At 46.9% G+C, this 22,656-nt stretch overlaps 1 protein-coding gene across 8 annotated transcripts in view; it reads left to right on the top strand.

Moving 5' to 3' along the window:
- Nucleotides 1–22,656, top strand: part of CLEC16A (C-type lectin domain containing 16A) — a 231,727-nt gene that overhangs the window by 19,284 nt on the left and 189,787 nt on the right. For 4 of the 8 annotated variants that reach the window (XM_074382227.1, XM_074382226.1, XM_074382228.1 and 1 more), the window contains exons 4-9: nucleotides 5,695–5,843; nucleotides 7,690–7,801; nucleotides 9,534–9,657; nucleotides 14,225–14,399; nucleotides 16,504–16,557; nucleotides 19,083–19,196. In XM_074382227.1, the coding sequence (XP_074238328.1) occupies nucleotides 5,695–5,843; nucleotides 7,690–7,801; nucleotides 9,534–9,657; nucleotides 14,225–14,399; nucleotides 16,504–16,557; nucleotides 19,083–19,196 (728 nt within the window). The remainder of the gene's footprint in view (nucleotides 1–5,694; nucleotides 5,844–7,689; nucleotides 7,802–9,533; nucleotides 9,658–14,224; nucleotides 14,400–16,503; nucleotides 16,558–19,082; nucleotides 19,197–22,656) is intronic. The other 4 variants (XM_039478046.2, XM_010339386.3, XM_003928731.2 and 1 more) reach the window with 2 other exon arrangements.

Here is a 22,656-nt window from a genome sequence, read left to right as displayed (position 1 = left end):
TTATGACTTGCTGTTAAAGAGTTGGGGTCACTGAATCATTAGCCAACGGAATAAGCTGGAAGTAGCAGGACAAGGAAGACCTTGGCTGGAGAGCAGGCGAGGGTATGCGCTTTGGTACCGACCCTCCTGCTTCAGTCCTGCCACCTGGCTAGTGAGTGTGTGACTCCGAACTTCTTACCTGCCCTCACTAAGCCTCAGTTTCTTCATCTGTAGTAACCACCCCTGAGAGGCACGTGCCATCAGTGCTTTCATTTTAACACCCAGGCGTCAGCCCTAGCAAAGCCAGAATAGAGAGGGGTTTTATCCCAGGCAATTAGCTCAGTGGTCTTCAGCAAGGGGACACTTGGCATCATCTAGAGACATTCTTGGGGATGCCACTGGCATCTAGTGGGTAGAGGGTGGGGAGGCTACTATGCATTAAGGATAGGCCTCCACAACAGCCCAAATTGTCCCCAGTGCTGAGACTGAGAAATCCTGGTTTGGTTCCTAATCCTCCACACTAGAGTGCTAGCTTTGTTATTCCAAGGTGACTTCACCAAGCCCTGGTCCTGCCCGCCAGAAGTGGGGGACAAGTGGCCAAATGTCTATATTAGAGGTAGGCTCTAAGTCGCCCTGACAGGAACGAAAAAAGTGTGCAGTGCATAGAAGGAGTTAGAGATGGTGGCATTCCTCTGGCCAAGAGGGAGAGGCGAAAGGACTGCTTAGTGATGGCTCTCACAGCTGCCGCTAGGTGGTGCTCCTGCCTCAGAGACGCCGTAATGCTGCTTGACTGCAGGTTGACAAATATGGGCCAACTCCTGTCTCCGTAAATGGTTTCCCTTATTACCAGCACCTGTTTCACTGCATATGAAGTGACTGTGGTTTCTGAAAGCTCTGAGGTGAAGATCCCACTCAGCGGCACAGGCCCTGGACTCAGACTGAACCAGGTCCCAGGCTGGGTTCTGCCCCACGCTCCCTGCATGCGCCCGGACAGTGAAGGCTCCGAGCTGCTGTCTGTGCATCTGTCAGGAGGAGAGCACGGTGGCTGCAGCATAGAGTGGCTGGAGGCGTGAGCATGAGAGCAGGTGTGCAGAGCAAGGCACAGGCTCTGGCGGATAGGACGTGGCCATGGTGTCGGTTTTCTCTTTTAAGGCTGGGTTGCCCTCAGTTCCCTGCCCTGGGAAGCCTCTCAAAGCACAGCTAGGCAAAGGGCAACTAGATTGAGATGGGGGTAGGGCAGTCAAATCTTATGGCTTTTAGAGGGTTTCTCTGAATCATACGACTTTTAAAAAGTGTATTTAGTGTGTACAGCTTGATTTAATATATGCACATACACAAAAAATATGTATACATTGTGAAATAATCACTGCAATCGAGAGAATTAACATCCATCACGTCACATTTGTGTGTGTATGGGGAGGGGTGTGTGCCCACATTGTGTGATGAAAATATGTCAGACCTACCCTCCTGGCAGATTTCAAGTCTGTAACACAGGAGGGTTAACTGGAGTCACTGTGCTGTACCTGAGAGCTCCGGAACTTACTCATGGTGCCTGGTACCCTTTGATCAGCATCTCCCCATTTCCCCTCCTCCCCAGTCCCTGGTAGACTCTCTGCTTCTATGAATTTGACTGTTTTAGATTCTCCCTACAAGTGAGATCGTGCAGTATGTGTGGCTTTTCTTGTCCTGGGACCAAAAAGGGTGCCCTGCTGTGAGAAACCTAGGCAGATGCCCCTGGCTTTGTAGCCCCTTTACCACAGTGCTTTTATAAACCCTGCAAAAAGGGTAGAACTCATTGCACGTTTACAGAACTCAGATTTGTAAGGCCTGAGGAAGACAGATGACCTTTGCTTTTATTTTATTTTCTAACCACCGAAGAAAAAATGTCCTCGTTGTCAAATAACAAAAAGCCAAATGTTCGAAAAATGTAGTCAAGTTTCTGCAGGATTTCACCCTAACAATCCACTGTGCATCGGCCATCCTGCTGTTGGCTTTTCTCCTTCCCACCCTCCCAGCGTATCTGAGCTCTCATTGTCCCCTTTTGTAACCCCGGCTGCTTTGGCTTAGGAGCTGCAGCTTGTGCCATAATCTATTTAACCTGACCGTGGACATTTAGGTGCTTTCCAGCTTTTCACTCTTACAAGCAGCCATTTCACAAGTGCACCTGTTGGCTGTTGGGGTCGGTGACCTAAGTGACAGAGTCCTGAGAGACTGAGATTACGTACAGACTCCCGGGTTTATTAGAAAAGGATACCACAGAAAGTCAGCCACAGTGAGGGGGCAGTAGTAGAAAAGTCCCAGTCTGATAATAGAGGCGCCTCCAGCTGTCTTATGGTGGTCCCCCGCCACCCACAGAGTCATCTCTTGGAGGCCCTGGAAAAGTCCCTGGTGGCGAGTGGAGGAGCCTGTCACTGTCCCAGCTCCAGGGTGCCACTAAGAGACTCACAGTTGCACATCTGAAGCTCCCAGCATGGCGTCTGCACTGCTGGTGGCCTAGAAGCCATAACTAGTCACTACAGGGCTCACTAAGACAGCCCAATAGCTCCTTATCCTGCCAGCCCATTACCCCTCCATACTTGTCCCCAGCAGCTGCCAGAATGACACACAGAATGAAAAAGCAGTGCTCTGGGTATCAGAATCACCTGGGCCACATGTTACCCATGTTAGCTTCCAGGTGGATAAATAAACTGTGGCCTGTTCAGAGAATGTAATACTATATAGCAAAAAAGAAAAGAGCTAGGAAAAGAAAAAAAGGAATCAACTACTACTGCTGCATGCACAGCAACCTGGAAAGCCCTCAGATGTGGTCATAAGTGAAAGGGGCCAAACACAGGAAGTGTGAGCACTGTCTGCTTCCATTAAGTGAGGTTCAAGGACAGGCACAACGAGTCTAACATGCTAGAAGCAGAACAGGAGTTGCATGGGAGTAGCAGATACTGACTGGGCAGGGGTGTGAGGGAGCCTCTTGGAGGGCTGGGAATGTCAGATGTGGGATCTGGATGGTGCTTACGCTGTGTGTATATGTAAAACTTCATCATGCTGGACACTTCGGGTTTGTGAGGTATATGTATGTATGTAAAACACATGTATGTTGTATTAGTTTATTCTCATGGGTCTGTAAAACACACATGTATGTTGTATTGGTACATTCTTTGAGAATGTATGTAAACTTAAGTGTTTTACATACATAGGTAAGTGTTTCACATAGATTTAGGGCTGGATAAGTTATAAGAGAAAGAGGTTTAATTGACTTACAGTTCAGCATGGCTGGGGAGGCCTCAGGAAACTTAGACTTATGGCAGAAGAGGAAGCAAACATGTCCTCCTTCCCATGGCAGCAGCAAGGAGAAGAATGAGTGCCCAGCAAAGGGGGAGGCCCCATATAAAAGCATCACATCTCGGGAGAACTCACTGTCACAAGAACAGGATGGGGGAAACCACCTCCATGTCCCAGTTATTTCCACCTGGGCCCTCCCACACCTGGGGATTATGGGAACTGTAATTCAAGATGAGACTTAGGTGGGGACACAGCCAAACCATACTGTACATGTACGTGGATGTGTAGTTCCACATATGTCAAGCTGTCCACTTAGGAAATGTGATATATATAACTCATCTTAAAAAGTTTAAGCTTCCTATGATCCTGCCCTAGACCCACTAACTCCTCACTTTGGGGAGGGGTCCCCAAGCGCTGCCTTGGGAGTTGTTAAACTCCGGAGATTTTGAAAACCGCTCTTCTGAGACTGCAGAGCACACAGCCTGTCTGCCATGCCTGCTCACAGTGCACAGTGGCTTTTCTGAATGCAGTGGCTTTCCCGGAGAACTGGCTTCCAAGGAGGACCAAGCCACAGGCCCACACTGTGGCTTCCGCACAATCCCGGGCTCCCGGATTCCTCTTTGTGGTGTTTTTGATGATTCCCAACAGACTATTGAGTAACACTTTGATTGACCTCGGTTAGGTACCTCGACGACTCAGAGTAACTTAATGGTTTATTTCCTCTTCACCCCTGAGCAGCTGTGTTCAGTCCGGGGAATATGGTAGACATTTTCTTTGCTTGATTTGTTTTTAGAGACAGGGTCTCACTCTGTCGCTAGGCTGCACTACAGTGATGTGATCACGGCTCACTGCAACCTTGAACTCCTGGGCTCAAGCTGGGACCACAGCCGCACACCATCACACCTGGCTAAAGTTGAGATTTTCAATCTCCAGATAATAGTAATAAGAGTCATGGGAGCTAACGTTATTGAGTGCTTGCTTTGTGGCCCATGCTGTCCTGACGGCTTTTGTGCATTTTCTCCGTTAATCGTTACCACAACTTTATGAGGAAGGTACTGCTGTTCTCTTTTTCAGACAAACTGGGGCATGGGGAGGGTCAGCAGCTTGCTCCAGGTCACAACACAGCTAGAAAGTGGCAGGGGTGAGATGTGGACACAAGCAAGCCAGTCCAAGGCTGTAATTGAACCCAGAGCCTCCGAAACACAAGCACAAATGGGAAGCTCTGCATACTTCTTACATGCAGAGCGCTGGGCCCACCCCTGGAAATTCTGATTCCGTGGGGCAGGCCTGGGGCCCAAGATCCTACAGGTCTGATGCGCTCCAGGGGTTGCAGTGCTGCCCATCTGAGGACCCGATTCTGAGTAGCGAGGCTCCAAACCATGCCCTCCGCAGGTGTCGGTCCTGTTCTGCCTCTAGCTGTCTTGGGGACAGGGCAGGTGAGCTGGTGCAGTGCTCACATGCCAGCAGCCCAAAGGATAGGCAAGGGGACAGCAGTGCCTTGCTTTGCAGGGTGGCCAGTGAGAACAGAGGGAAGCATGCCTGGCAAGGCCCAACACCAAGATTTTGAACTACAGTTTTGGCTGAGAGACGTGTTTTGCTGGCCAGCATAGCTTTAAAAGCTAGTTTGCTCAGTGGCAAACATGTCAGGATCAGGAGATTCGCAGGGCAGGGTGCTGGGAGCTGGGGAGTGGAGTTGCTCTTTAGTTGACCCCAGTGCCCTTGGGCCCTCATCACCCGGTTTTCATTGTTGGGCCCCCATAATGCATGACAGGCACAGGCTCTGACATCAGACCCTAGGTTTAAATCCCTATCCTGTGACTGTCTCTGTGCTTGGGTAAGTTAACTTCTCTGAGATGTTTTTGTTCTGCTGCAAAATGGGAAGAATGAGTCCTAGTCTGCAGGATCCTGTGATGGTTGATGGTCGTGTAAAGCACTCAGCCCAGTGCCCACCATGTAGGGATTCAGCAGGTGACCTTTATGAAATCATGTTGTTATATAAGGAAGGAGAAAACCCCAGTGTGGCCTGTTGTGGCATTCAGAGTTGATGATGTGATTTGTGATGGCAGAAGGGGACAGCTTTTTATCCTCATCTATGGGTGGTTTGTGAAAATGCCCACACATCAGCCGGTCTCGCCCACCCCCAGCTCTTTGTTGAACTTTGCCATCAATGAAAAGAAAAATGTTGGAGTGTCTTTTTTTATTTGGTGTGGGAGGGTGGGGAAGGGCTGCTTTCTGGTGATGACTTTGAACTTCGTGGTGACTGCATCACAGATGATCTCTTTGCTGGTTAAAAGTTAAGCTCTTCCAGTTAGTGTGTTTAATCCCAGCAACCCAGAGGCTTACCTGATTGAAGTACATTAACGTGGTCATGTGCTGGTTACCTGGCTTGTCTCTCCTCCAGCATGAATTAACCTGCTTTGTTTTGTTTTCTCCCTCTAGATTATTTGCTCTCAAATAACTATGTCAATTCTATCATCGTTCATAAATTTGACTTTTCCGATGAGGAGATTATGGCCTATTATATATCGTTTCTGAAAACACTTTCCTTAAAACTCAACAACCACACTGTCCATTTCTTTTATAATGAGGTAAGTAATTGCCAGAGAGGCACGTGTGGGTGTAAAGCTAAATCAGTTACGGCAGCGCCTTAGATCTGATTGGTCGTGTGTCTGTTTACAAAGCTGGTACGTGCTTGTTTGGATTTTCACGGCAACGCTGTTTGACTTTGGCATGCTTAAAACTTTTTTTAAAATTATGTAAGTTACCTTTCTATTGAAAAAAATTAATTTTTGTAGAGACAGGATCTTACAGTGTTTTCCAGGTTGGTCTTGAACCCTGGGGCTCAAGCGATCCTCCTACCTTGGCCTCCCAAAGTGTCAGGATTACAGGCGTGAGCCACCACACCGGGCCAGCCTTTCCATTTTTAATGTAAAATTCAGTCTGTGCTGAGAGCATTTTACTTGGCAGAATGGAGGCATGCCTAGAGGTTGTCTTGGGGAAGTGTTGCCCTTTGGGAAAAGCAGGAAGTCCAGTCAGGGCTGGCTTTGCCACTTCCCTGCTGTGTCACCTTCAGGAAGTACCAGGCCCTTTCTGAACCTCATCTGAGTTTCCTCGTCTGAGAAATGGGGTTGAGAATATGTATCTTGTAGGGTTATTAGGGGTTGAATTAGATGAGATGATCTCTTCAAAGTGCCTAGTATGTACATGGCTCCCTAAACATAGACATTGCTATTCTTGATAAGATAATGTCCCTGACATTCCTTGGGAAAATCATTAAAACAACTATCTATTATTAAAATATTATTAAAACAACTGATCTATTATTAAATAGATCAGTTGCTCCTGTTCTCACACCTAAAAGCAGTTTGACCCATAAGGTCAATGTAGCTGCCATACTAAAATGTCCAGGCACCGGCTGTGCTGGGGCTGGTTCATCCTGTGGTTCAACCATATCAGTAAGGACCCAGGCGTTCCCATCTTCCTGCTCTGCTGACTGTACAGTTGGCATCTGTCCTCAGGTTCAACCCCTCATGGTCAGAGGGTGGCTGCCCCTGCCCCCAAACATTGCATAATCATGCACCACTGCTGAAATCCCTGCTGAGATCACTTCCCTTCTCGTGTCTGTTTTTAACTTCCAAAGAAAACTTTCTCCGAAGGCTCCAGCCTTCCCACATCCCATTGAGTACTTCTTAGCTATCAGGTGCTGGGATAATCATGATATCAGAAATGATCTCATTTAATCCTGGAAACCATAAAATAGCTGTTACTATTCCCATTTTATAGATGAAGCAACAGAGGTTTAGAAATACTGCATTGCACAGGTTAGAAGCGGTAGAAGAGTTAAGGAACCTAGGTCTGACATTATCTGGATTCCTTTTTTTTAAGTTACAATTTTTAAAGTAGAGATGGGGTCTTGTCTCATTGCCCAGGCTGGTCTCAAACTCCAGACCTCAAGTGATCCTCCCTCTGTGGCCTCCCAAAGTGCTTAGATTATGGGCATGAGCCACTACTCCCACCCAGTGAATAAATGATTACTTCTACTACTGCAATTACTACTGTTCTTTTTTCTTTTGTTTTTTTGTGACCGGGTCTTGCTGTTTGCCCAGTCTGGAGTGCAGTGGCAGTCACAGCTCACTGCAGCCTCAGGCTTCTGGGCCCAAGCCATCCTCCCACCTCAGCCTCCCAAGTAGCTGGTACTATAGACTTGGACTTTGCTGTTTCATCTGTGGCTTTGCCTTCCCATCCCTTTTCACATTCCCCATGGGGAATGAACCACTGACTTACGGTTCACGTTGTCAACCTTTTTTTTTTTTTTTTTTTTTTTTTTTTGGTCTTTCTGAAGTCTCTGTTGGAATCCAGAGAGCAGAGAGTTGTGGTGGGGCCAAGCCTGGCTTATGGGCTTGTCATTTGTTTTTGTTAATTGTTTTGTTTTAGCACACCAATGACTTTGCCCTGTACACAGAAGCCATCAAGTTTTTCAATCACCCTGAAAGCATGGTTCGAATTGCTGTGAGAACCATAACTTTGAACGTCTATAAAGGTAAGTGTCCTCATGGGCTGGTGCCTTGGCAGATTTCTGACTTGGCAGCAAGCACTCACTCCCATGTGTGTATGTGTATGGTTCTCGGAGTGTAATGAGGGAGTACCCTGATGATGAGCCGTGGCTGCTTCTCACGAAAAACATGGAGTCCTCTAGCATTTAGCTGGCCGCTCATGGAAATCCTTGCCTTCTCCAGGCATGTCCAAGTCTTGCTCATGCTGCCACCCAGAAGAACAATGTCCTAAGAGAGGCACGTGTGCGATTTAGAGTGGCTGTGTTACAGAATTTGGGGAAGCAAAGTTTTCTTTTAAATATGACATTTAAACTTTTTTGTGTTTTGGCTTGTGAAATACACTTTAATACAGCTAAGGGGTAATTTCACTTTTAAGTAATATATAAAAGCATGTCACATTGTGAACAGCAGGGGGCAATGTTGTATTCTCAGCAAGCTGCAAAGCCCCGCACTAACAAACTCCTCCTTTCTTTCAAGATGTTCTTAATGCCCAAAAGATTGCCCCAGGGAAAAAGCCATTCCCCGCTCTCTGCTGCACTGACACAAAGGCTGCCTGGCCAAGGTTTCCTGAACTGGAATTGTCCTTCCAAGGCGATGCTTGGAAGTTTTCTGCCTAATGCCTAGCTTATTTCCCCTGGAGTCACCACAATGGAGATGGCACTGTATTTTCTTAGGGATGAAAGGGCTTTGACTTTAATGAGTCAGAATGTTACTACTTGCTAATTAGGGTGGCAGTTCCTCACTCCAGCCTAGCACTGGGCTTACATTAAATTTAAGAACCTTTCTAAGAGCCCAGCTGGACCCATCCTGGGGTCGTAAACTGAGGATCTGTGGGCCATATCCAGCCATCAGACGTGTTTAAATTTGCTTCATTTTTGAAAAAAAAAATGTAGTAGCCAGTACTTAAAAATTGGAACGTCTTGAATGGTAATCTGGATTTGCGCCTTGAAGATGTAGATTTGGCTAGTCGAGGTCCACAGTCCTGCAGGGTGGGGGTTGGTGGCACAGAAGCAGCTGCCCCTTTGGGGTCAAAGCCCATCCTCCCAGGTCACATGCTGGACCTCCTGGCCACCAACCAACCTGGCAGGCTTCTAAGTTTGCCACCCTAGTCCAAGCCACAGTTGGTTCTGCTGCCTCCTGCTCTGTTTTCTCGTCTCCTTCTGACCTTATATCTCCATGCAGATGCCTCCTGCCCTAGCATCTCTCCCTCTGCGCAGCTCTCTCACCTTCCCGGTTCCTAACCCTGTTAACTGTTGTCTGTTTTTTGCCTTTCCTTCAATGACGATTCCTGTGTTCCTTATTCCAGTGTCATGTAAGTTATTAACCTCTGGTTTTCCGCTTTCTTAATTTATCCTTATATGTAAATACGGGAACCTTGCTTGAGAATGGTGTAATTCTCAGTGTAGTCTAGCTCAGTCTGCTACTGATAAGTAAGCTCTCCAATGCACTATTAATAATGTTTAGCTCAACTAATTTTAAGTATAAAGTATCACAAGAACTGCCTTGATGACTGTAGTTTTATGAATAAGATTCACATTTTCAAGTATTTCCGGGAAAGACAGACAATTTCAGATTATAGCAGAGGGCTTTTTCATTGTGGTTTTTGGGTTTTGCTTTGTTTTTGTTTTTGTGTGTGTGTGTTTTTTTTTTTTTTTTTTTTTTTTTTTAATCTCCCGCAAGTTATTTTTGGTAGCCTGACTTTTTTTCTTCTGTGAATTTTCTCAGTGGATAACCAGGCCATGCTGCACTACATCCGAGATAAAACTGCAGTTCCTTACTTTTCCAATTTGGTCTGGTTCATCGGGAGCCACGTGATCGAACTTGATGACTGCGTGCAGACAGATGAGGAGTAAGTGACACCCTCAGGGCCACTCAGTATGTAGACAGGGCAGTTAGGGAAAAATTCTGTTTTCATTAAGGAGAAAGAAACCCAAGAACAGCACTTCCCCACCTCTGTGTAGGCAGAGCATGGACTTCTGTACTCTAAAAGGTTCTGCCCACCTGTTTGTAATAATGAAACGCTGGAAACAACTCAGCCGCCTCCCAGAGCAGACGGGGTAAATCAATTCAATACAGCCATAGATGGGGCTGCTAGGCAGCTGGTGAGAAGGCCGAGGCTGATGAAAGCGTTAGCAAAGTGTCGTCTCTGTAAGATGGAATAGTGTTTGACAATGAACAGGAATGAAGCACTAACGTGTGGTATGATGTAGATGAACCTCAAAGCCTTAGGCCTAGTGAAATGGTGAATATATGGGGGCAGAGAGTACATTGGGAGTCTCCTAGGGCTGGCATTCTGTCTGGGGACATAGGAAGCAACTGCTAATGAGTATCAGGCTTTTTTTTTTTTTTTTTGAGACAGAATATTGCTCTGTCATCCAGGCTGGAGAGCAGTAGAATGATCATAGCTTACTGTGGTTTTGACCTCCTAGGTTTAAGCAGTTCTCCCACCTCAGCCTCCCAGGTAGCTAAGATGACCAGGCCCATGCCCTCACACCCAGCTAACTGTTTTGATTTCTAGTAGAGATGGGGTTTTGCCGTGTTGCCCAGGCCGATCTTAAATTCCTGGGCTCAAGTGATCCTCCTGCCTCAGCCTCCCAAAGTGCTAGGATTACAGGTGTGGGCCACCACCTCTGGCCAAGTAAGGGGCTTTTTCTTTTTTTCTTTTTTTTTTTTTTTTAAGACAGAGTCTTGCTCTGTCATCTAGGCTGGAGTGCAGTAATGTGATCTCTGCTCACTGCACCTCCACTTCCCAGATTCAAGTGATTCTCCTACCTCCGTCTCCGGAATAGTTGAGATTATAGGCGTGCACCACCATGCCTGGCTAATTTTTGTATTTTTAGCAGAGATAGGGTTTCACCATATTGGCCAGGCTGGTCTCAAACTGCTGACCTTGTGATATGCCTGCCTTGGCCTCTCAAGGTGCTGGGATTACAGGTGTGAGCCACCGCGCCTGGACATAAGGGGTGTTTTTGCAGGGGGATAACAACTTTCTAAAATTGACTGTGATCAATTGTCAATTTTAGAACATTGTCAAATGGTCAGGCAACTCTGTGAATCTACCAAAAACCATTACACTGTATACTTAAATAATTGAATTTTGTGGTATGTGAATTACACTTCAATAAATCTCTTTTTTAAAAAAGTTGAGGATGGTGCTTTTGTCCTTAGAGGTATGACTAGAAGTTCCAGAGCAGGATTTCTTTCCCTTGTCCCCCTTGTACTGGGTACCATTGTTGTGGGTGCTGTCTTGTGCATTGTAGGATTTTTACCAGCATCCCTGGCTTCTACCTACTAAATGCCAATAACACCCCTCCCCAGTCGTATTAACCAAAAATGTCCTCAGACATTGCCAAAAGTCCCCTTTAAGGCAAAATCACCCTCATTTGAGAACCGCTACTCCAGGGTGACAGCTTTGCCCAGGTCTAGTGAAAGGTGTGTCCGATTGGGGTTAGGATGCTAAAGGGACCAGAAAAGAATTGTCCTAGGGGAGGAGAGCTAGGCAGTTAGAATGTGAGATCTGATACGGGGAGAGAAGTAGGGATGGGTACAAGGCAGACCTGACTGAGCAACTGGGAAAGCTAGAAGCCCTGTGGATTTAAACAGCGGTGGATGCGAGACATGATGAGACACTTCACTACAGAAAGAGCAAAGTTATACAAGCAAGGAAATGAAATCATAGTCCTCTATTTGGCTCCACATCTAATGTTATGATAACATCAACCCCAGTTGCTGATAACTACTTGGGGGGAAATAGCAGAGAGAACGGAAGAGTTCTGTCATAACAGGAGGTCAATAGATAATACCTAAAACGTCTCAATTGCAAAATAAGAAGTCCACGCAGATTTTCTAGGAAATGGGAGGAAGTACCTGCAGAAACAGCTGCCTCTAAAGAGTGGGGAGAAGTAGAAGAGGGCAGGGCATGCTGGCTCACACCTGTAATCCTAGCACTTTGGAAGGCCAAGGCAGGCAGATCACTTGAGGCCAGGAGTTGGAGACCAGCCTGGCCCCATCTCTACTAAAAATACAAAAATTAGCCAGGCATTGTCATACACTCTTGTAATCCCAGCTACGAGACCGAGGCACGAGAATTGCTTGAACCCAGGAGGTGGAGGATGCAGTGAGCTGAGATCGCCCCACTGCTCCCCAGTCTGGGTGACGGAGCAAGACACTGTCTCAAAAGAAAGAAAAACAAAAGTGGAGGAGATGGGGCCACGAGCTGCTCTTTTTCATTATCAGCATATCAAGGCAATTTGAGTTTTAAACCTCGCTGCATATGTAACTTTGGTATTTTTTAAACCAAAGTATTAAAAAGCGAGGCATATTAAATATACCATTAGAGAAAATGTTCCAAAGTAGCTTACTAAGTGGGAAAAAGTGCAAAACATTGGGCATTAATGTTCTAGGTCTCAGGTGCACAGTGGGTTCATAGGCATTCGTTATGCTATTAGGCTTTACAACATGTATTTGCTAGGAATATTTATCAAATATCTTTTTTTTTTTTTTTTTTTTTTGAGGAGGAGTTTCGCTCTTGTTACCCAGGCTGGAGTGCAATGGTGCGATCTCGGCTCACCGCAACCTCCGCCTCCTGGGTTCAAGCGATTCTCCTGCCTCAGCCTCCTGAGTAGCTGGGATTACAGGCACACGCCACCATGCCCAGCTAATTTTTGTATTTTTAGTAGAGACGGGGTTTCACCATGTTGACCAGGATGGTCTCGATCTCTTGACCTCGTGATCCACCCGCCTCGGCCTCCCAAAGTGCTGGGATTACAGGCTTGAGCCACCGCGCCCGGCCCCAAATATCTTTTTTCTTTTTTTTTCTTTTGAGATAGAGTCTTGCTCTGTCGCCCAGGCTGGAGTGCAGGAGCGCAGTCTTGGCTCACTGCAACCCGCCTCCCAGGTTCAAGCGATTCCCGTGCCTCAGCCTCCTGAATAGCTGGGGCAACAGGGGCATGCCACCATGCCTGGCTAATTTTTTGTCTGTGTATTTTTAGTAGATGTGGGGGTTTCACTATGTTGGCCAGGCTGGTCTTGAACTCCTCACCTAAAGTGAACTGCCTGCCTTGGCCTCCCGAAGTGCTGGGATTATAGACATGAACCACTGCACCCAGCTGAAATATCTTATTGAAGTATAAGAAATAATGGCCTGGGCATAGTGGCTCACGCCTGCAATCCGACCACTACGGGAGGCTGAGGCAGAAGGGTCACCAGGAGTTTGAGACTAGCCTGGGCAACATGGTGAGACCCCCCTAACCCCCTACAAAAAAATTTTAAAATAGGCATGGTGGCAGGTGCCTGTAATCTGAGCTACTTGGTAAGCTGAGGTGGGAGGAACACTTGAGCCTGAGAGGTTGAGGCTCTAACGAGCACGCCACAGCACTCCAGCCTGGGTGACAGAACAAGACCCTGTCTCAAAACATAATAAACAGTAAGAAAATACAAGGAATAGTTATCCAGAATCATACAAAAGAAGCAAAATTGATCTTAGCGTTACTTTATTTTTCTCATTAGATGGATAGAAATGTGGTCTGTACTTTGGATGTGACTACCACTGGGAGAGGTGAAAGTGTAGCAAACATAGACATTAGGGTTGTAAGTCCCAAAATATTCATAGTGGATATCTGTTAGTGGTGGATTTACAGGAGACTTTGAATTCTGTTTGCTTTTATTTTTTTAATTTGCTGCTGTCAAAAATGACCTTCTATCAATTGGATAATAATAACAATACAAACAAAATGCTTAGCTAGCATTTACAGCATACTGCTTTGAGGGTGGTAAAAGCGTCCCCACCAGCTGTTTCTAGAGTGTGAGACTGTCTCTACCCAAAAGACATTACCTGGCTACCCCGACCACCCCCTACCCCAACCCAGCATGCTCTTACTAACTTCAGGGAGACCAAGAGCTCCAGGGCAGGGGCCTGGGGGAGGGTCGTTGTGTCTTTGCTGTGTGCCCGCATGTGTCAGGGCCACTAGGGTAGCCTGCTTTTCTCTTTAGAACTGTTCTGGAGCATTTTAATTACAGTGGATTTATTGCTCCATTAATGCTGCTTATCTGGGGAGCCAGGGGATCATGCCACAGTGGTTAGTGGCTGTGCTTGTGCGCTGGCTTGCTGGAAGAGCTTAGCAGCATTTTGCTTTGTTTACCTCATTCTGGGGGCCCTGTGGTAGTGGGAGAGGTGATATTGAGGCTTCCAGAGAGTGGAGGTACCCCAGCAGTCCCCTGAAATTGATTACAGTAAACCTGCCCATTATCCCTTTGTGTATCTCCCCAGCAGGGGCCAAGATAAGTGTCTCTGGAGACTAATTCAAATATTGATTATATGGATGAACCTCCAGTGACCTAAGTCTCAGGCCATTGATGTTAGTCTCAAAGGCTCCAAGCACTGGCCTCCAGCCTAAGGTGATCATTTCTCCTGGCAGGCACCGGAATCGGGGCAAGCTCAGTGACCTGGTGGCAGAGCACCTAGACCACCTGCACTATCTCAATGACATCCTGATCATCAACTGCGAGTTCCTCAACGATGTGCTCACGGACCACCTGCTCAACAGGCTCTTCCTGCCCCTCTACGTGTACTCACTGGAGAACCAGGACAAGGTGGGTCCCGCCCCATGGCTCCCTCTGGCTGAAGACCATCTCCAGAAATGAGGAAGAACAGTCCCCTGGAGTGGGGCTGAGCACTGCAAACTAGGACTGAGATTTTTGGGGTTTTTTGTTGTTGTTGTTGTGAGACGGAGTATCCCTCTTGCGTCCAGGCTGGAGTAAAATGGCGTCATCTCAGCTCAATGCGACCTCCGCCTCCTGGGTTCAAGTGATTCTCCCACCTCAGCCTCCCCACTAGCTGGGATTATAGGTGCATACTACCATGCCTGACTTAATTTTTGTACTTGTTGATAGAGACAGCATTTCACCCTGTTGATCAGGCTGGTCTCAAACTCCTGACCTCCGGAGATACACCTGCTTGGGCCTCCCAGAATGCTGGGATTACAGGCATGAGTCATTGTGCTTGCCGGGACCAAGGTTTTGAGCCCAAGGGAGAGTCCTCTCAAAGCACACTGGTTTTCCTTTCCTTTTCCTCTTGTTTCCCGAGACAGAGTGTGTGTGTGAGAAGACTGTAAAAGTGAATGAGAAAGGATTACTGACCTCAGGAGGAAACAGGAAACGTCTCCAAATGTAGGTTTTTGGTTTCTGCGCATCCTTCCCGAGGTGTTCTCCGCCCTGGTAACTTTTCCTGGTTGTTGCCAGAACCCACTGATTTGGAGAAGATGCAGACAGCAGCAGAACTTGTGCAGCACGGAGGGACAGGATTGAGCCCACTCAGGGAACGGTCCCCGGGTGGAGAACATTCCCTGTTAGCAGACCCCAGAGGCCAGTGGGGATGGTGGCTGGTAACATGCAGGGCCTCAGCTTCTCTCCCAGTCTCAGGGCTTCTGGTTCTGTTGCTCCGGGTGGGGCCAGAAATCTGCATGGCTCACCTGTCCCTCAGGTGATTTTGATTGTGTGCTGCTGGTTCTCAGGCCCCCTCACCCTCCACCCTCCCCACCTCCTCCCCTATGAGAAATGCTGCTTCTGGAGGGGAGGCCTCTGTGCAGTTCCTCTGGAGGTAAGGGGGCCTCAGCAGGAGGCAGGACAGAGCCAGCTGGTCACCATGCAGGGGTGCCCCAAGGGGATGGAGTTTGGGGGATTCTAACTACAGATGAGTAAATAAAAGAAAATGTATTTTTAGTAGAAACAGAGTTTCACCATGTTAGTCAGGCTGGTCTCCTGATCTCAGGTGATCCGCCTGCCTCAGCCTCCCAAAATGCTGGGATTACAGGTATGGGCCACCAGGCCTGGCCAGGACTGAGGTTTTGAGCCCAAAGGAGATTCCTTTCAAAGCACGCTGATTTTCCTTTCCTTCTTATTTCTTGCAACAGAGACAGAGTGTCTCTGTGTGTGTGTGTGTGTGTGTGTGTGTGTGTGTGTGTGTGTGTGTATGTATGAGAGAGAGAAGACTGTAAAAGTGAATAAGCTCCTTAGCTTTAACAGAGGCAGCTCTGGGAGGCAGAGACAAAGTATGAGAGTTGGAGTTTTCAGACCTGTGTTCAAATTCTGCCTCTTCCCTTTCTAACTCTGACCTTGGACAAAGCAGTTCACCTGAGCTGTTTTCTTAGGCTGCAAAATGAGGGCCTAATGATTCTTCTCTCACAGGGTGGGTGTTAGATTGAAGCATCTTGAAGTTCAGTATAAATGAGGGGCTTTTCCAAAGCCGCAGTGCCCTAAACTTCCTTCCCCCCCGCCATGCTTTGAAAATACCTTCCCAAGAATAGGCCTCCTGGGGAGGTGTCCTCTCCTGCTGGGGTGTCCAGTGCCCCAGCTGGTGGAAATAAACGTGCTTGGTAACTTCAGGAGCAAGTTCTGGTGGGTCAGCTTCTCATCTGTGACTAAAGGTGAAAAGTTTCTCAGGTGGAAAAATAGTGGTCTTTCAAATAGTATTGAGTGGGATTTTGCAGAAGGGACCTTTGACTAGCACCAGGAAAGGGCAGCAAACAGTACTGAGTGGGATTTTGCAGAGTGGACTTTTGGCCAGCACCAGTAAAGGGCAGCCCTAGGGCCATGGAGGAGCTTTTGTTCACACAGAAGGCTTTGGCTTTGTGTGTTTTGTGCTGCTCACCGGTGTAATCTGACCTCTCTCTCTCTCTCTCCCCACCCCACCCACTAGGGAGGAGAACGGCCGAAAATTAGCCTACCAGTGTCTCTCTATCTACTGTCACAGGTATGCTTGAGCATTCCCCGTTGTCTCCACTACATTTGGGGTCCCTTGGTGTGCCGCTGCCTTGAAGAAAATTCCCAGATCACGGTGCTCCATCTTCTCTGTGTCCCCTATCCTGAAATAAAATAACAGTCAAACAAAAGGGGCTTTCTGTTTTCCAGGCACCGAATAGAGGTAGTATGTATCTTTTTCATGGTAGGAGATAGAAATCCAAAGAGAAATGAAAAATAAACCAAACCTGACTTGTGTAGCCGATTTTTACCTTGAAGACTGGGGTTTCCAAAACAACTGAGGAGTGCTTGAAATACCCTGGATATGTGGGCTGCAGTGCTTTTGCTCACAGAACTTTGAATGAAGCCCCACACTGCAGAACCCACAGTGTGCAAAACATAGCAGCCTTGGTGTAACAGACTTCCTGAAATGAGGCTATTTTTAAGGGGCGTAATCGCGGTTCTATTTCCCAGATTACCTTGTGGAAGGGGTCTTGTAGCAACGTTGAGCCAATTTGTCTCCCTCCCCTCCTTAAACAAATGTGTTTCCTTCATGTAATTATGTAATATTTACAAGAAGGGAAAAACTCCATAGTGACCCAGTTACATAACTTTAAAAATATTTTTATTACAAGCAGTCCAGACTCTCAGGGCGTCTTATTAGGCTGTCAAGTAGTCAAGCATTTACCCAGAAGTCTGTTTCCGCTTTTGCAATGGTACAGGTACTCATTTGCTTTGATGAGGAACTGTCCCTCTAACCTGATCCGTAGCTGTTTTGAATTTGGGGTGGGGCTTTGTCTTTTTGGCCAGAGAGGAGAGGTTCAGAGCCCACCTCCTCCCAGCAGGTAGACCAGTCCGGACACGTCCTGACCACCGCTCAGCTTGGCGTCCTGTCCTGGGGCTCTGTTTGCTCAGAGCTCTGCACAGGGCGACTCTGTCTGAATGCCGCTCTGTACCACAGCGCTCAGCACAAACCCCAGACTCTCCTGGCAGCTTTTTTCTGCTGCCTCTTTCCAAGTCTTCTGGCAGCTCCTGCTTGGGATTCTGGGAGTCCAGCAGGACCCAACCAAGCTAGCTCTCAGCCCCAGGAATCACATGGCATCCTTATCTCTCTCTTATTCTGTACCCTGGGCACCCAGCCTCATTCCCTAGAGGCAGCCTGTGTTGATTTTTGCCTTCACTATTTAAAAAATAATATTTTTTAAAAAATGTTTTTTAAAGTTAAAAAGTTCAAACAGGTAAAAACCAGGTTTCTTTTCTAGTTTTGTTCAGGCTCCTGACTTCTATCCCCAGAGACAATTAGGGTTACAGGGTTCTCGTATGTCCTAACAGAGACATCTGTCAGGGGTTCTCCATTAGGGGCGATTTTGCCCCTCAGGGGATACCTGGCAATGTCTGGACACATGTTCAGTTGTCATGACTGAGGCTGTGAGTGGTGGTCAGGATGTGTCCAGACTGGTCTACCTGCTGGGAGGAGGTGGGCTCTGAACCTCTCCTCTCTGGCCAAAAAGGCAAAGCCCCACCCCAAATTCAAAACAGCTAGGGATCAAGTTAGAGGGACAGTTCCTCATTAAAGGCATTTGTGGGCAGAGGTCAGGGATGCTGCTAACCAGCCTGCAGTGTCTGGGACAGCCTCCCTCAACACTCAGTTACAGCCGGAAGTGTCAGCAGTGCCAAGACTGAGCAGCCTTGGCCTATGCATATGTAAGTAAGCAAATACAAACATACACACACGTTTATATACAAGTGGTAGATAAGCCACACCCTGAGCTACACCCCATTGCCTTTACATTTTAAAACAAAATAGCAGGCATATCTAGGCCAGCTTTGCAAGACAGTTTTGAATACCCTGATTTTTAAAGCTCGTCCTCTGAACATTGGGCAACAGGTGTGGGAGCAGGGCCAGCTTAGCCTAGAGCCCTCTGCTTTTGTGTTCTGGCCCAACTAGGTCTGCCTCTGTCTCGTGTGGTTTTCAGCCCCATAGTTAGCACACCTACTGACGATACTATGGAATCCCTGTGTGCTAAAACCCACCCCAGGTTCGGAGCTCCTTCACGCAATGGAATCTCTGTGTAGCCAACCCTCTGCCAAGTCCTTGATTGGAACAAGACTCTCCAGCCCTTTCTTCCTGTATCACTAAAGTATTGGGACAGTGCCTTCTAGTCTTATCATAATCAAATTTGACACTAAAATGCCCATGGAAAGGAAGGAGTGTGCTGGTTTGGCTGTTCTTTCCTGCATTGCTCCACTTCAGCCGGATTTGGCTTCACCCAGCCATGAGGGACAGTCTCGCATTAATGCACTTCCTTCCGAGGAAGAGCAGCCAGCCAAATAGGCAACGGTCTGAAGGAGAGGCCAACCTTACAAGAGCGTAACTGATTGCTGCTAACTGTGGCTCATTCTTTGGATTTTGCTTTATAGGAATTGCTGCTTAATTCAGGACTTAGGTAGCCCAGCCTGGTCATTTCTGATCCAGGAAGCAAGAGGTTGAAAATCGTACACTCTTTCATGCAAATCCCATTTCTTTTTTTCCACCAGGTCTTCTTAATTATACATCATGCTCCGCTGGTGAACTCATTAGCTGAAGTCATTCTGAATGGTGATCTCTCTGAGATGTACACTAAGACTGAACAGGATGTTCAGAGAAGTTCTGTAAGTCATTAGCTTTGGGACTGTTGCTTGACCTTAATAAGAAACCATTGCTCATTTTGCTAATCTGTGTGTTTCTCTAAAATCAGAAACTAACATTCTGAGTATATAGCAATGATGATAAATAAGCTGGTCTGGGATTCATTGAGCGTAATCAGAGTCTTGATTGCATACCCAGGAAAAGCTGGGGTCAGGTGCCCGGATTTGATTGATTGTGTGTTCTTAAGTATGGAATTGTACCACTCTGGGCCTTAGATTGCACATCTGTGTTCTCGGGACACAGAAAATGCTTTATCTAAGGAACTAATGTCTACAGAGTTGGGTGATGAACGTCCATAAATGACTCAGGCCCCAGGTGAGGGCAGTAGGGAGTGGTGGGGGGTGTGGCAAATTGGAGAGTATATGCCACCTTTGTGAGCAGCCCGTTTCACCCCAGGCTGCTGCTCTTATGCAGGAATATGGATGTAGGATTACTAGGTTTTTTCATCTTTCTAGAGAAGCTGGAAATCTGCATTTTTATGTGTAATCTTCAGTTTTAAATGATCACCAGGCTTTGAACTAAACAGCACGTTTGTGGTTTGTAGGAGCTTTGGAGTTCCATTTGGTTATCACCAACTGTTGATGGCCAGTGTTGTGACTTCTCTTGAAGCTTTCCCAATTTGTCCTCTGTATATCTTTTCTGTCATTCCTCACATCCTGATTACATGTCCTGAGCTCCAGCTGCCTTAATCCTGGTCTGACTTACCTTTCCGCCAGCGTGTCCAGCATTTGTGCCTCAGAACCTGTGCCTTTACAGTACCCACAGCCTGGTTCCTGGTGCACCTGGAACCAGGTCTTTTGAAAGATCTTACCCCCTCTAAGCTCCTTATGGCAGGGATCTCAGCTGTCCCTGAATCAGCTGCAGCATAAGTGAGATGAGCGCAGCGCATTTTATACAAGGGTCGTTTCCTATGGGTTTCCTCCCTGCACCCAGGTGCTCAGGCAGTGGCCAGGCTGGTAAAAGGGCCAGCTTGCCCTGGTGTAGTAGACCTGCTGCCCCACCTGCGTGAATGTGTGGAATGTGACCCTGTGAATGAAGGGCCACCACTGCGCAGAGTGTAATTACAAGAGGCTCCTGCCTTCTCTACGTGTTTTTGGTGTATGATGGTCTGGCCAGGTTGTTTTGTTATTCCGGGGAGCATTACTGCCTCTGAAAAGCTTGGCAGAAACCCTGTCCTTGTTCAGCTGAATTGAATGGGGCCTTTTCATGGCCCCTGTCTGGCCTATCCCTTTCTTGATTCACTCAGCAGAGTTGATGAAGCTTTCTTTGGGCCAAGTGTCGTGCTAGTTCTGGGGATATACAATGTCATAAATAGTCTGTGGCACATTTGAGCTTTACAGTGCAGTAGAGAGATGGACATGGATCAGATATGCAAATAAATGTACTTTCTCAACTCTTATGAATGCTGTATAGGGAAGAAATGTTTGGTGAGAGGATTTGGCTTGGAGGTGACAGGTGTTATGTTAAACAGAAAGACTTTCCTAATGTTCCATCTCATGACAACACATGGCCTGGCAAACATGTAGCTGACTCAGTGTTTATGGGGCCATAGATATTTCTTCGCAACTTTCTTCATGTGGCGTTTGCTAAATGAATGTAAGTCACAAAAGGCTGAGTCAGCAGAACTAGCGGGGCCTCCAGTAAGAGGTGCCACGTGCCCGCATGGCCAGCTGTGTGGCCGTGGGCAAGTTGTTTCGCCCCATTTAGAAAACCAGCAGTGCAAGCCCTGCTCTGGAGAGCTGCTGGAGATGGGGGAAAATAGTGTCCACCAAGTGCCTGATGGGTTGCAAACTGGCCCCCAGACCCATTTGTTTTGGTCTGTGCAGTGTTTAAAAGAAAACTTTTGAATCACCAACCTAAAATTTAGGAAGAAAAGTCCAGGTTTTTGGAATCTTCTCCAATAGTCAGATAGCTGCCATGGCTTCAACTCAGATTGTCTTACTGTAAGATACTCTCTGCAGTGCTGAAGTTAGACTTGGTGTTCTAAGAGACAAAACCAGAGATTGCTGGGCTCTGGGATTTGCAGCATTTTTAAATTTTTATTTATGTATGTATGTATTTATTTATTTATTGAGATGGAGTCTCACCCTGTTGCCCAGGCTGTGGAGTCCAGTAATGTGAGATCACTGCAGCCTTGGCCTCTGGGTTCAAGCGTCAGCCTCCCGAGTAGCTGGGACTACAGGCATGCGGCACCACGCCTAGCTAATTTTTGCATTTTTGGTAGAGATAGGGTTTACCACGTTGGCCAGGATGGTCTTGAACTCCTGACCTCAAGTGATTTGCCTGCCTTGGCCTCCCAAAGAGCAGGGATTACAGGTGTGAGACATTGTACCCAGCCTGCAGCATTTTTGAAGTTGTGGTAAGAACACAACATGAGATCTACCCTTTTAACATATTTTTATTTGTATACTTAACATTATTGTTGAGTCTAGGTACAGTGTTGTTCAGCAGATTTCTAGATCTCGTTTATCTTTACATGACTGAAACTTCAGAAGTCTGATGTGCTGTCCATTGCCCTGTGGACACACCTGTATGACTGATACTTCATACCCATCAGACAACTCTCCATCCCCCCAACCCCAGCAATCACCAGTCTGTTCTCTGCCTGAGTTTGACAATTTTAGATACCTCGTATCAGTAGAATCGTGCAGTGTTTGTCTTTGTCACTGGTTCATTTCACTTAATGTAATGTCCTCGAGATTCATCCTTGTTGTATATATCAGAATTTCTTTCTTTCTTAAGGCTGAATGTGTGTGTGTGTGTGTGTGTGTGTGTGTGTGTGTGTGTGTGTACCAAGAAATATATACCACATTTTCTTTTTGTTCTTTATCCATTTATCCATGATTATGCAGGTTTTGTTTTGTTTTGAGACAGAGTCTGGCTCTGTTGCCCAGGCTGGAGTACAGTGGTGCAATCTGAGCTTGCCACAGCCTCTCCCTTCCGGATTCAAGTGATTCTTGTGCCTCAGCCTCCCGAGTAGCTGGGACTACAGGCACACATCACCACACCTGGCTAATTTTTTTTTTTTTTTTTTTTGTATTTTTAGTAGAGATGGGGTTTCACCATGTTGGCCAGGCTGGTCTCAAACTCCTGGCCTCAAGTGATCCACCCGCCTTAGCCTCCCAATGTGCTGGGATTACAGGCATGAGCCACCATGCCTGGCTATTATGCAGGGTTTTTTTAAATTCAGATTTTTTACTAAGATAATTACAGATTTGCATGCAGTTGTAACAGATAATACAGAGGAATCTTCCTCAGTTTCCCCCGGTGGTAACATCTTGCAAAACTCTACTACACTCTCACAAGCAGGATATTGACAATGATACATAGGATTTTTGTATGAGCAAAAGCAAATTGCAGGTTACTGGCAACCTCCTGGTTTAGGACACTGGCCGTAGCTGAACTGTTTAGTGAGAGGAAGGG

The sequence above is a fragment of the Saimiri boliviensis genome, chromosome 12 (genome assembly GCF_048565385.1).
Source record: "Saimiri boliviensis isolate mSaiBol1 chromosome 12, mSaiBol1.pri, whole genome shotgun sequence".
NCBI classification, from domain to species: domain Eukaryota; kingdom Metazoa; phylum Chordata; class Mammalia; order Primates; family Cebidae; genus Saimiri; species Saimiri boliviensis.
The sequence above is the reverse complement of the archived record's forward strand: the minus strand, read 5'-3'. Positions and strand labels throughout refer to the sequence as shown.